Source organism: Hypanus sabinus, chromosome 10 (genome assembly GCF_030144855.1).
Source record: "Hypanus sabinus isolate sHypSab1 chromosome 10, sHypSab1.hap1, whole genome shotgun sequence".
Taxonomy (NCBI): domain Eukaryota; kingdom Metazoa; phylum Chordata; class Chondrichthyes; order Myliobatiformes; family Dasyatidae; genus Hypanus; species Hypanus sabinus.
Window position 1 is genome coordinate 77,669,699 of NC_082715.1, and position 13,173 is coordinate 77,682,871.

The 13,173-nt window shown below is 42.8% G+C and overlaps 1 protein-coding gene across 1 annotated transcript in view; it reads right to left on the reverse strand.

Annotated features, from left to right (window-relative positions):
• Positions 1-2,738: 2,738 nt before the first annotated feature.
• LOC132400786 (G protein-coupled receptor 137Ba-like) overlaps positions 2,739-13,173 on the reverse strand; it is a 41,265-nt gene continuing 30,830 nt past the window's right edge. Inside the window, exons 5-7 of the mRNA XM_059982157.1 lie at positions 9,108-9,236; positions 5,263-5,387; positions 2,739-3,159 (exon numbers count right to left, since the gene is read on the reverse strand). Of these exons, the coding sequence (XP_059838140.1) occupies positions 3,033-3,159; positions 5,263-5,387; positions 9,108-9,236 (381 nt within the window). The 3' untranslated portion in view covers positions 2,739-3,032. The remainder of the gene's footprint in view (positions 3,160-5,262; positions 5,388-9,107; positions 9,237-13,173) is intronic.

A 13,173-nucleotide genomic window follows, 5' to 3' on the forward strand; every position in this document is an offset into this window, starting at 1 on the left:
AAGTCTGAAGTGGTTCAATCTTGTCAGGAAAAAAGCCTTGGAATTACAAGTAACACTTGATCCATCTTCTGGTCATAAGTGGATCATCTGACTGGACCAGAGTTTCTGTTACTGGTCCTCCTCTACAGTGTTTAATCACGTGGGAATAAAAGAATGGGGGTGTAGTCATTAAACCAAATAAAATGATCCAGAAGCCTGGAATCACAACCAAAGATGAGTTCAAATCTATAAAAGCAGTGAAATTTAAATGCACTGAAACGAAATGCTATTCTCAATAGCATAATACCCATTGGTTCACTAACACTAAAATCAGATCACTGGAGTCAAGCAGCATCAGTGAATGCAAAAGAAGTCAATGTTTTGGTTTGAAACCTGCACCAGGACTGGGCGGGATCATTAAGAAGGCAAGAGATAGGGACTGGTTTTGATGGGGAAGATTGTCAGAGGCTGGTAGATGACAGGGAACATGATGGGCAGATGGAGCCAGTTGGATGAAATGGTCGGAATAAAAGTTGGTAATTGATAGTTAGAACCAAGTGGGAAGGAGGTAATGGGCAGATGTAACCAGGTAGTGAAGTGAGGTGGAGAGGTTGGTGAGTGATAAGTGGAGTGGATGGGTAGTGTATGAAGGGCAGGTGTAACAAAATGGGTGAGGGAGGGAAGTGAATGGGAAGAAAGAACATGGAGAAAAGAAAATCTGGTTAATACATGAGTGTTTGGGGGGCTGAGAGTAGATGGGGCTGTGGTTTATCAAAGATTGAAAGATTTAATACCATAGCACTGAGATATTGTTCTCCAATGTGCCTATCCATAGTAATGGAGAGGGTAAAGGACAGGTGTGTCTTATGTGGAAGTAGGAAGGAGAATTAAATCGTGCAGCTGGAAGCTCAAGATGACCACGAGAGACAGGGCACAAGTGCTGTGCAAAATGGTTGTTTAATTTACCCTCAAAATGTTGGAGGAACTCAGCAGGCCAGGCAGCATCTGTGGAATAGAGTACAGTCAACATTTTGGGCTGAGACCCTACAGCAAGTCCTGCTGAAGGGTCTCGGCCCAAAACATTGACTACCCTTTTTCCATAGATGCTGCCCGGCCTGCTGAGTTCCTCCAGCATTTTGTGTGTGTTGTTTAAATTTCCAGCATCTGCAGCCTTTCTCTTGTTTAATTTGCTCTGTTCAACATCTTTCAGGAGAGGATATCTGTGATATTTTGCTGTCTGCCCGAGTTGTGACTCCATACAAACAGCTAAGTGGTCACCACAATTGTCTCTTGTAATAGCCCAAGTTATATCTTAGCTAGAACACAGAATAGTACAGCACAGTACAGGTTCTTTGGCTCAAATTGTGCCATCTTTTAATCTACTGAGATCAATCTAACCCACATAGGCACAGGAATTAAAAATGGAGGGTTATCTGAGAGTCACTTAAATGACTCTTAAATATCTACCTCTGCCAGGACCCTTGGCAATGCATTCTACACACCCATTCTCTTTTTTTTTTAAAAAAACTTGTACCTTGATATCTGCCCCCCACCTACCATACTTCCCTTCAATCACTTTAAAATTATGGACTTTCTTGTTCCTGGAGACAGCCACACCCTTTAGCTTAATATTTTAGAATTTAGAATTAGGTACAGGTGTGTGTGACTGAGTTAGGTTTGGAAATCCTGGAAGGTATTCAATTCCTGTTATTAAAGCAATTAAGTTGAGGTTCCCCAAGCCTTGGACATGTTGCCCCTTTGGTGTTTGAGCCAAATCATGGATAGAACATGGAGCAAACAGTACAGCACAGTATATGCCCTTCAGCCCACAATATTGTGTTGATACAGGAAGCTATTTGAGTGAGAGGAACAAAAAGAGGGTGTTTGCAGCAAGTGACACTGTATAAGGAAGAGATGAGCTCCTCAGACGGTACTAACATGAAGAGGACATATCCTGGCTGATGCCATTTCCCTGGCCCTATGCTCATCTTTGGAACATCTGAGTAACAAATATACCTACATTGGACTCCTACATATTGACAAAAGCTCCACTGTTGGATAATTCAATAAGACTCCTCCAATACCTAGGACACAACACCCATAAAAAAGCAACCTTTTGCACTGCTTCATACCTTAGTATGACAACTGCTGTGCACAAAAGATGCCAACAAATTGTAGAATCATGAACACAGATCAGTCCACCATTCAAACCAGCCTCCCCTCCATTGATTGCATCTACACTTCCTGCTGCCTCAGGAAAACAGCTGACATAATGAAGGACTCCTCCTATCCTGGTCACTTCCTCTTCTCTCCCCTCCCATTGGGCAGGAGATACAGATGCTTGAGAACATGTACCACCAGGCTAAAGAATCGTTTCTGTCCCACTGTTATTGGACTGGTGCATGGACCTCTTGGACACTAAAATAAACTCTTATCTACTTCATCACAACTCTTGCACTTAGTGTTACCTGCACTGCATTTGCTTTAACTGTCACATTACTTGGCATAATGTCTCCCCCACACCAATACTGCTTAAATCAACTTAAGAAAAGAATAATTTGTCCGGATGCTGTGGAAACAAGCTTTTCCCCACTCAACATCGGTACACATGACAATAGTCTACCAAAATCAATATAGCTGAGAGTAATCTTCAACTATACACAAACCATGTTGACTTTATATGACGATCTTTATATTTTCTGTAAGTTCCCAGTGACTACAAACAAAAAGGATAAAGCATAAAGGACACCATAAAGATGTAAAGGAAATTGTCAAATTTATTCTGATTTGGATTGTAGATTCTAATGGGGACTGTACAATATTCACAGAAATTATTCTAATTCATGATAGCTACATTAATCACATAAATGGATCAACTTTTTTTTAAAATCACATTCACAAAAGTAACATGTCAGTAAAAAGAAACAGTCCTTTGCATAGACACGTCCATGGTCCAGTTTAATAGCCAGTCGAGCTACACCATTTGTGGATCTCTTCGGTAATATCTGATAACTAGAGTACAGTTGATGAGTTTATTGAAAAGTGATATTTCTTCAGATCATGAATGATGGGGTGGAGTTGTGCAGATGATCTTCCGCTACTATTGGTGCATAAGTATCTGAGACAAAGGAAGCAAATTCCTCATAACTTTGGTTCCTAGAGCCATATTGATCAGGAGTGCTATAAACAAAGAAAGATTACAATGAAAGTAGAGATTACAGCTTCATGCTGGGAAACTAGTGCAAACATTTCTCAAAACTCAGTCAGCAAAGTATCACAAAAGAAAAAGCTGCATCATATCCCAACTTGAATCTTCAGTCTGTTAAAGCAGTTGATTCAGCTGGCAATACAATCATGAGTGGAACAACCAAGATCAAATGGCAGAGTAGACTTGATGAGTTTAGTGGCTTAATTCTGCTTCCATAGCTTATGGTTTTGCACTTAAAACAACTTAAAACTTTTGCACCGGAACTTCCAGGATTCACATTCCAGATCCCATGGCAGGGACACTCTCCCAAACCCTTCTTTACTTTTGCATATGTTGACATTTGATGAAACTGTTTTATTGTTAACTACTCAAACATTAGTAACATTTGACATTTGCTGTCTACAGTGAAGAACTGGCATCTTGATGCATGTGCAAGACTAAGAAATGGTTCTCCACCAGAATGTACAAGAAAATTAAAAACTGAGGAATGGATGAGCTAGATTTATTATTTTTTATCCGGGGGGAAACAGCATGGGACCTGTAACATAACCTGGAATTTGTACACCTTCATCTATGCAAAAATGCAAGTGAGGACTTGGCAGGATTGAACTTGAAAGTGAAACTGACAAGTTATTAAGATTGTTACTGTATCTGATGATTTATTAAGTGTGCCACTTTGGTGAAATGAAATAGACTCCTGTTGACCAGTTATTTCCTGTTACCTAACCACAATATCATTCTTCTCAGACAATACAATTTTAATAAATAATGGTGATTTCCATGGTACTTGTAAAATTAGTTAAACTCTTTGAACCTGGGACCAATGACTCTTAAAGTCACTAACTTGGAAAAATGAGCCTCAACAAGTCAAACCATTTCATCGGTCAACAGAGGAAACAACAGCCACTCAAAGGAATGAGAATTTCGTATAAACTACATTGCAAAATACTGAACTAAATGATAAGCTGGGTTTGTACTCAGTGGAATCTAGAAGAGTAAGAGGTGATCTTTAGAAAACCAATATTGTTAGATGGCCAGATGTGCAAATGTTGGGATAATGTTTCTCAAGTGGGGATCTATAGGACATGGTCTCAGAAGAAGGAAACATTTAAAACTGAGATAAAATTCTTCTCTCAAAGGGCTGTGTTTCTTTGGAATTGCTTGCCCCTGAACACTGGGGCTAAAGTATAGAGTCATAGACCACTGTAGCACAGAAACAGGCCCTTTGGTCCCTCTAGTCCATACAGACTGTTAATCCTGCCTAGTCCCATCAACCCACACCTGGAACATTACCCTCCATTCCCCTCCCATCTATGTGCTTACCCAAAGTCCTTTTAAAAGTAGAAATCGAAACCACATCCACCACCTCTGCTGGCAGGCCATTCCACACTTGCATCACCCTCTGAGTAAAGAAGTTCCCTCTGATGTTCACCTGAACTGTTTCATCTTTCACCCTTAAACTTATTACCTCCAGTTCTAGTCTCACTCAACCAAAGTGAAAAAAGCCTGCTTGCATTAGCCCTATCTATACCGCTCATACTTCTGTATATAATAATGTACATGTATTCAAGGGGAGAATGGAGGGAGAGGACATGAAAGGGAACTTGAGGGAAGTTGTTTTGATGAGCATTATTGAATGGCAGAGCACCTCTAGGGCTCAATGACCCAGTCCTGTTCCTGTTTTTTTTTATAATCTTGCTATAATTTCTATTCAACACGATAAATTCTCATGGTTAAAGTATTTATAGAGTACAAATGCAGAAAGACTTCCTGCTGGCATGAATTGGAAATTTAAAATAATCAGCAAAGGAACCAAAGGTTGTGAGATTGTATTCTTGCTCAGAGGATTGCACTGAGGGAAAGAGCAGTGGAATAAAATTCAAAAGAGCTTTCCACAGTAGATTTGGTAATAGGGAAAAATACACTTACAGGCCCAAAAGGAAAGAGGCAGGGCAGTAATACTAAATGTACATTCTCAAAGAACCAGTACAGCAGAATTGGCTGAGTACCCTCCTCTTTTATCAGTGGGCATCTCAAGCTGCAGACAAATCAAGAGGTCAGTTTTCAGTAATTACCTGCTGATTGCACTGTAAGATGTTGTGTTCCAGGCTAAGTCATCGTCGCTGTCATAACGTCGAGGATTATCAAAGAAAAATGCTCTGGAAGTGAATCCATGGCTGTAAGGTATTCTATTCCCCATCTGCAATAATATAGAAAAACCTGTCGTTGAGTCCAGCCCAATCATAAGACCATAAAACTTAGCAGCAGAATTGGGCCATTTGGCCCATCAAGTCTGCTCCACCATTCAGTCATGGCTGATATGTTTTCCCTCAACCCCATTCTTCTGCCTTCTTCCCATAACCTTTGACACCCTTACTAATCAAAAATCAATCAACCTCTGTCTTAAATATGCCCAATGACTTGGTCTCCACAGCCATCTGGGGCAATGAATTCCACACATTCACTACCGTAGAAATTCTTAAGCACTTTAATTCTGGATTCAGGCCAGAGCAGAAGACTAAGGGCCAAATCAAAACCCTTCCCCAGTCAGGTTTCTATAAGCAAGGCTGTAAAGCTCTATCACTTTTATTTTTTACCCTTTCATCACATTAAAACAAAATCACTTTTCCCATTGAAGGAACTTCACCTGGAACTGTTGTTTAACTATACACTGTTTCATCACGTTGTCTATACATGCAACCTGCTCTGGTATTGCAATGGGTTTTCTTCTGAAAAGGCACCATCATTTTCTCATCTGATAAAATAATTTCTGATTCTCTTGAGTTGGATTTTATTTTGTGCCTTTTGTTTCATTTCATTTTCCACACCTACACAGATATCACAACGACCTCTGATCTACACCACCTTAACTTCTGTCCACTTACACTTTGAAACTATTCTGACTGCATGCCAAAGGGTTGACAAGATAATAAAAATTAAAGATTAATCTAATTTGTCATATGTACATCAAAACTTACAGAGAACTGCATTGTTTGCATCAAATCCTATCGGTGAGGATTGTGCTGCGCAGCCTACAAATACTGCTGGGCTTCTGTCACCATCACAGCATGTCCACAGCTCACTAACCCTAACTCTACCTGTTTGGAATGCAAGAGGCAACCAGATAACTTATAGAAAACACACGCGGTCAGGGGGGCAGCAAACAAACTCCTCACAGACAGTGGCAGGAGTTGAATCCCAGTCTGGCAACCGGTACGTACTGTAAAGCGATGCACTACTATGCCACCATGCCACCCAATATAAATATTAATTGTTTCAAATCTAATTTTATAATTGCACTCAAACCAAGTGAGGGTCAAGCAAAGAGTTTCTGCTGCAATCCTGGTTGGTAGGGTCCCTGCTTTAATATGTACAAATCTGTCTGTATCAGAAAAACAACAAGCAGCTAAAACCTATATGTTGGTTCCACACTTAAAAATTATGTTGCAGTTCTTAAAACAACACTGTAAATAATCAGCTGCATGAAAATTAACGTATTTTGAAATCAGTGGTAGGGTTATTTTCACTCTGTTATTCTGTGACGTAGAATTATTTTTATGACCTTCTGGTGTTAGTGTAAACATCATTTCACTGTGTTAGAGGGAGCCAGAGGTCAGAGTTCAAGTTGGAGTTCCAAGTTCTGTGGGCCCTCAAGGACAAGGGCTGGTAATCTCCAAGGCCAGCCAGCAGTCCTGAGGTCAGATGCCCATGATCAATGAGTCGTGGGATTGAAGTCCAGAGATTGCAGACGTCCTCAGGAGACATGTAGGAGTCCTGTCCCACTTACTGACCAGCTCTTATAACTACACCATGGATGATCTAGTCATGTTTCTAATCAATTGTGAGTGTGGGAAAGAGGTTTGTTTTGCTGTTGGTGTGTGTTGGCTGCATGTTGTTCTGCTGAATATTGTTGGCATGCTATGTTGGTGCCAGAATGTGTGGCCTGCCCCCAGCACATCCTCAGATTGTTATTGGTTGTTGATGCAAATGATGCATTTCACTGTATGTTTCAATGTACATGTGAGTAATAAATAAATTTAAATCCCATGTATCTGCTGCCCATGGTGGTGGCATCTGTAGTTGTGGAAAGTGCTAGAATGCCTTGAGCATCTCATTGCAGATAGCACCACAGCCACTGGTGAAGGATCGAATGTTTTGGGTGGTGGATGGATTGCCACTTAAGTAGGCTACCTTGTTCTGGATGACAACGAACTTCTGAGCATTATTGGACTTGTACACACCCAGACAAGTGGAGAATATTTCACCACACTTTTACCTTGCAAACAGTGAGTGTTAGAAGCCCATTTACTCACAAGGCAGTACCCGGTTTCTGACCCGCCCTTGTAACTACAGCATAGCTGGTGTTGTTGTGTTTCTATCAATGGAGACCTTTATCCACCCTGGGTATCAATGCTGGTGAGATGTGATGATGATACCCTTTCTCATGATGTCCCTTTCTGTGACCATCATTCGTCAGTCTGGCTAGAGACTGCAGACCCGCCCCAGGGTTGGAGAACTGTCTGTATGTATGTGGAAGGGAGGAAACGGGCTTATTTTGCTGTTGCTGTTCGGTTGCTTGTTGTGTTCTTTGTTGTTCTGTTGAACATTGTGGGCATGCCATGTTGGCGCTGGAATGTGGCAACAATTGCAGCCTGCTCCCAGCACACCCTTGGGTTTTCTACGTTATTAACACAAATGACACAATTCACTATATGTTCCCATGTACATGTGATAAGTAAATTAATCTGAATCTAAATGCCATCATCCCCCCCCACCCCCCCATGTCCCTCCTGATGTTGTGAATATGTTATTGTCTTTCTACAAATCTGGTGATAGTACTCCCCATCATAGAATCATGAACCATCCAAGGACATCAAGGACATCTAATAATTATTGTACAGAAGTTCATGTATCCCCCACACCAGCACTTACGTTAGTGAGCTTTGCATGAGCCAGCTGGGTGTTCCAAAGCTCAGCAAGACTGGTGGTACAGCAGAGAGCCGAAAAGGTTGAAGACCTAAGTTAGCAAGTCTGGAGGTATTTGGCATCCAGGCCAGAGACTGAAGGTTGAAAGCTTGATGTCTGTGAGTCCATGAGTTTGAGCCAGGCCCTGAAAGTTGGAAGCCCAATGTCTGTGAGTTTTTGGGTCTGGTCCAGGACCTGGAGGTTGGAGCCCCAATGTCTGTATCCATGAGTCTGGTCCAGGGACAGGAGGCTGGACACTTAATGTCTGTATCTGTGAGTCTGATCCAGGGTCAGGTGGTTGTAGGCCCGATGTCTGTGTCTGTGAGTCTGGTCCAGGGTCAGGTGGTTGTAGGCCCGATGTCTGTGTCTGTGAGTCTGGTCCAGGGTCAGGTGGTTGTAGGCCCGATGTCTGTGTCTGTGAGTCTGGTCCAGGGTCAGGTGGTTGTAGGCCCGATGTCTGTGTCTGTGAGTCTGGTCCAGGGTCAGGTGGTTGTAGGCCCGATGTCTGTGTCTGTGAGTCTGGTCCAGGGTCAGGTGGTTGTAGGCCTGATGTCTGTGCCTGTGAGTCTGGTCCAGGGTCAGGTGGTTGTAGGCCCGATGTCTGTGTCTGTGAGTCTGGTCCAGGGTCAGGTGGTTGTAGGCCTGATGTCTGTGTCTGTGAGTCTGGTCCAGGGTCAGGTGGTTGTAGGCCCGATGTCTGTGTCTGTGAGTTTGGTCCAGGTCCTGGATATTGGAGGCCCAATGTCTGCAAGTCTGATATCCGTAGCCAAGGACTAGAGGCCCAGAAATGGTTTGCCCTGGGGTTGAAGACCTATGTGTGTGAGTGGGTGGGAGGGCGGGACAGGAGTTTCTTTCACTGTTGTCTTGTTCTGTTGTTGAGTTGAACATTGAGGACATGCTATGACAGTGCCAGAATGTGTGGTGAGTTCAAAGACTATGGGTGATACCTACTTACCAGACTTTGAATGGGCCTTCTTACACGAAAAAACAGGACAACCAGAGCAGTGGGAAGCAGTTCCCAGATGAATAGGACCACACCGAACACTAAGTACTCCTTATCCCTCAGTTGAATCTGCAGATCTGCCTGTGATAACAGCACATAACCTCATCAACAGCTTTCGTTTACATTGTCTTTAACATAAGTAACACACAGACATAAAATTCATACCATACATTAGGTCAGCTAATCAACCACAAAGCTAAACGGTCTCCACCATTAAAGGGCCCCCACTCTCTAAGCCATGCTCACTTTTTGCTACAACCATCAGGCAGGAGTAAGACCATAAGATTTAGCAGCAGAAGGCAGCCATTCAGCCCATCGAGTTTGCTCCACCATTCAATCACGGGCTGATCCACTTCATCCAAGTCCCCACTCCCCTGCTTTCACCCCATACTCCTTGATACCCTGGCTAATCAAGAACCTATCTATCTCTGCCTTAAATGCACACAATGACTTGGCCTCCACAGCCACTCGAGGCAACAAATTCCACAGATTTACCACCCTTTGACTAAAGTAATTTCTCCACATCTCTGTTCTAAAAGGATGTCCTTCAATCCTGAAGTCGTGCCCTCTTGTCCTAGAATCCAGTACCATGGGAAATAAATTTGCCATATCTAATCTGTTCAATATTCGGTATGTTTCTATGAGATCCCCCCTCATTCTCCTGGACTCCAGGGAATACAGCCCAAGAGCTGCCAGACGTTCCTCATATGGTCACCCTTTCATTCCTGGAATCATTCTCGTGAATCTTCTCTGAACCCTCTCCAATGTCAGTATATCCTTTCTAAAATATGGAGCCCAAATCTGCACACAATACTCTAATGTGGTCTCACAAGTGCCTTATAGAGCCTCAACATCACATCCCTGCTCTTATATTCTATACCTCTAGAAATGAATGCCAACATTGCATTCACCTTCTTCACAGATGACTCAATCTGCAAGTTAGGGTATCCTGCACTAGAACTCCCAAGTCTCTTTGCATCTCTGCATTTTGAATTATCTCCCCATCTAAATAATAGTCTGCCTGTTTATTTCTTCCACCAAAGTGCATGACCATACACTTTCCAACATTGTATTTCATTTGCCACTTCTTTGCCCATTCCCTTAAGCGATCCAAGTCTCTCTGCAGGCTCCCAGTTTCCTCAACACTACACACTCCTCCACCTATCTTTGTATCATCATCAAATTTAGCCACAAATCCATTAATACTGTAGTCCAAATCATTGATATACATCGTAAAAAATAACAGTCCCAACACCAACCCCTGTAGAACTCCACTGGTAAATGGCAGCCAGCCAGAATAGGATCTATTTATTCCCACTCTGTTTTCTGCCGACCAGCCAATGCTCCACCCATGCTAGTAACTCCCCTGTAATTCCATGGGCTCTTATCTTGCAAAGCAGCCTCATGTGCAGCACCTTGTCAAAGGCCTACTGAAAATCCAAGTACATCACATCTACTGCATCTCCTTTATCTACCCTGCTTGTTACTTCCTCAAAGAACTGCAGTAGGTTTGTCAGGCAGGATCTTCCTTTCAGGAAACCTTGCTGGCTTTGGCCTATCTTGTCATGTGCCTCCAGGTATTCCATAATCTCATTCCTAACAATTGATTTCAACAACTTCCCAACTACTGATGTCTGGCTGACAGGTGAATAATTTTCTTTCTGCTGCCTCCCACCCTTCTTAAATAGTGGAGTAACACTTGCAATACTCCAGTAATCTGGTACAGTGCCAGAATCTATCAATTCTTGAAAGATTATCGTTAACACCTCCGCAATCTCTCCAGCTATTTCCTTCAGAACTCAGGGTGCATTCCATCAGGTCCATGAGATTTACACACCCTCAGACCATTAAGCACCCTGGGCACCTTCTCTGTCGTAACTTTCACTGCAAATACGTCACTACCCTTACACTCTTGAATGTCCGATATACTGCAGATGTCTTCCACTGTGAGGACTGATGCAAAATATCCATTCAGTTCCTCTGCCATCTCTGCATCTTTCATTACAATATCTCCAGCGTCATTTAGTCTTGGTCCTATATCTACCCTTGACTCTCTTTTATCCTTTATTCAGATTCAGATTCAGTTTCAGTTTATTGTCATTTAGAAACCACAAGTGCAATGCAGTTAAAAAATGAGACAACGTTCCTCCAGAATGATATCACAAAAGAACATGACAAAACAGACTACACCAGAAAATCCACATAACGTTTGGCAATCCCCAATCCAGAGTCCGGAGAGGCTGCTGCGTATTAATATCGTGTTACCATCTTAGCGCGTTCCCTGGAAAGGAAAACCAAGCCCACCAGACAAAACAAAGACCAAAAACTAAAGCTACAAGACCTGCACAAAACCACATAGTTACAACATATAGTTACAACAGTGCAAACAATAGCATAATTGATTTAAAAAAACAGACCATGGGCACAGTAAAAATAGCCCAAAGAGGTTAAAAGACTATAAGTTCAAAATAAATCACCACACAGTTTCCACAAGTCCTCAGGGTCCCGTCAGACTCGTCATCCCATGCAGGCGGCAGAAGGGAATACCCCCACTATGGGCTTGCACGGCGCCGCTGGACTCAGCCTCACAGACACAGCACACAGTGAAAGCGCTCCGACTGCAGCGGACTCCGAGTCCATCGAACCTCCGAGCCTCCGGCACAGCTTCTCCGAGCACCATCCTCTGCCAAGCATATTAAGATGCCTTCGCCATCGACAATGCGACCCTGAGGACTGGGGGCCTGTTCTTCCCAGCAGAGACCCGGACCTCACAGCAGCAGCAGCAACAAAGAAGGTCTTCCTGGAGATTTCCCGATGTTCCTCTGTGCTCCCACATCTGTTTTCCATCAGATTATGATTGCGCACGGCACCCCGCTTCACAAGTAACAGATAATCAGCTCCGGAGTGGCCACTGCAAGCTGCGTCGCGCCGCCATCTTGGAATACTTAATATACTTAAAGAAGCTTTTAATATCTTAGAACCATAGAACACTACAGCACAGTACAGGCCCTTCAGCCCTCCATGTTGTGCCGACCCATATAATCCTTAAAAAAAGTACTAAACCCACACTACCCTATAACCCTCCATTTTTCTTTCATCCATGTGCCTATCCAAGAGGCTCTTAAATATCCCTAATGTTTTAGCCTCCACCTCCAACCCTGGCAAGTCATTCCAGGCACTCACAATCCTTTGTGTAAAAAAGCTTACCCCTGATGTCTCCCCTAAACTTCCCTCCCTTAATTTTGTACATATGCCCTCTGGTGTTTGCTATTGGTGCCCTGGGAAACAGGTACTGACTATCCACCCTATCTATGCCTCTCATAATCTTGTAGATCTTGTAATATCTTCTTTGATATTAGTCGCCAGCTTCCTCACATAATTCATCTTTTCCTTCTGAATGACCTTCTTGGTTTCCTTCAGCAAGTTTTTAAAAGCTCCCAATCTTCTATCTTCCCACGAGCTTTGGCTTCCTTGTATGCCCTCTCTTTTGCTTTTACTTTGGCTCTGACTTCACTTGTCAGCCACAGTCATGTCCTTCTTCGCTTTGAAAATTTCTTCTTATTTGGAATATAGCTGTCTTGCACTTCCCTCATTTTTTGCAGAAACTCCAGCCATTGTTGCACTGCTGTCCTTCCTGCAAATGTCCCTTTCCAGTCAACTTTGGCCATTTCCCCTCTCATGCCATTGTAATTTCCTTTATTCCACTAAAATACCAACACATTGGATTTTATTTTTTCTCTCTCAAATTTCAAAGTGAACTCGATCATATTGTTTTCACTGTTCCCTAAGGTTTCCTTAACTTTAAGCTCTCTTATCACCTCCAGATCATTGCACAACACCCAATACAGCACAGCTGATCCCCTGGTGGGCTCAACAACAAGCTGTTCTAAAAAGCCATCCCTTAGACAGTCTGCAAATTCTCTCTCTTGAGGTCCAGTACTGGCCTGGTTTTCCCAATCCATTTTCATGTTAAAATCCCCAACGATTATCATGACATTGCCTTTCTGACATGCCTTTT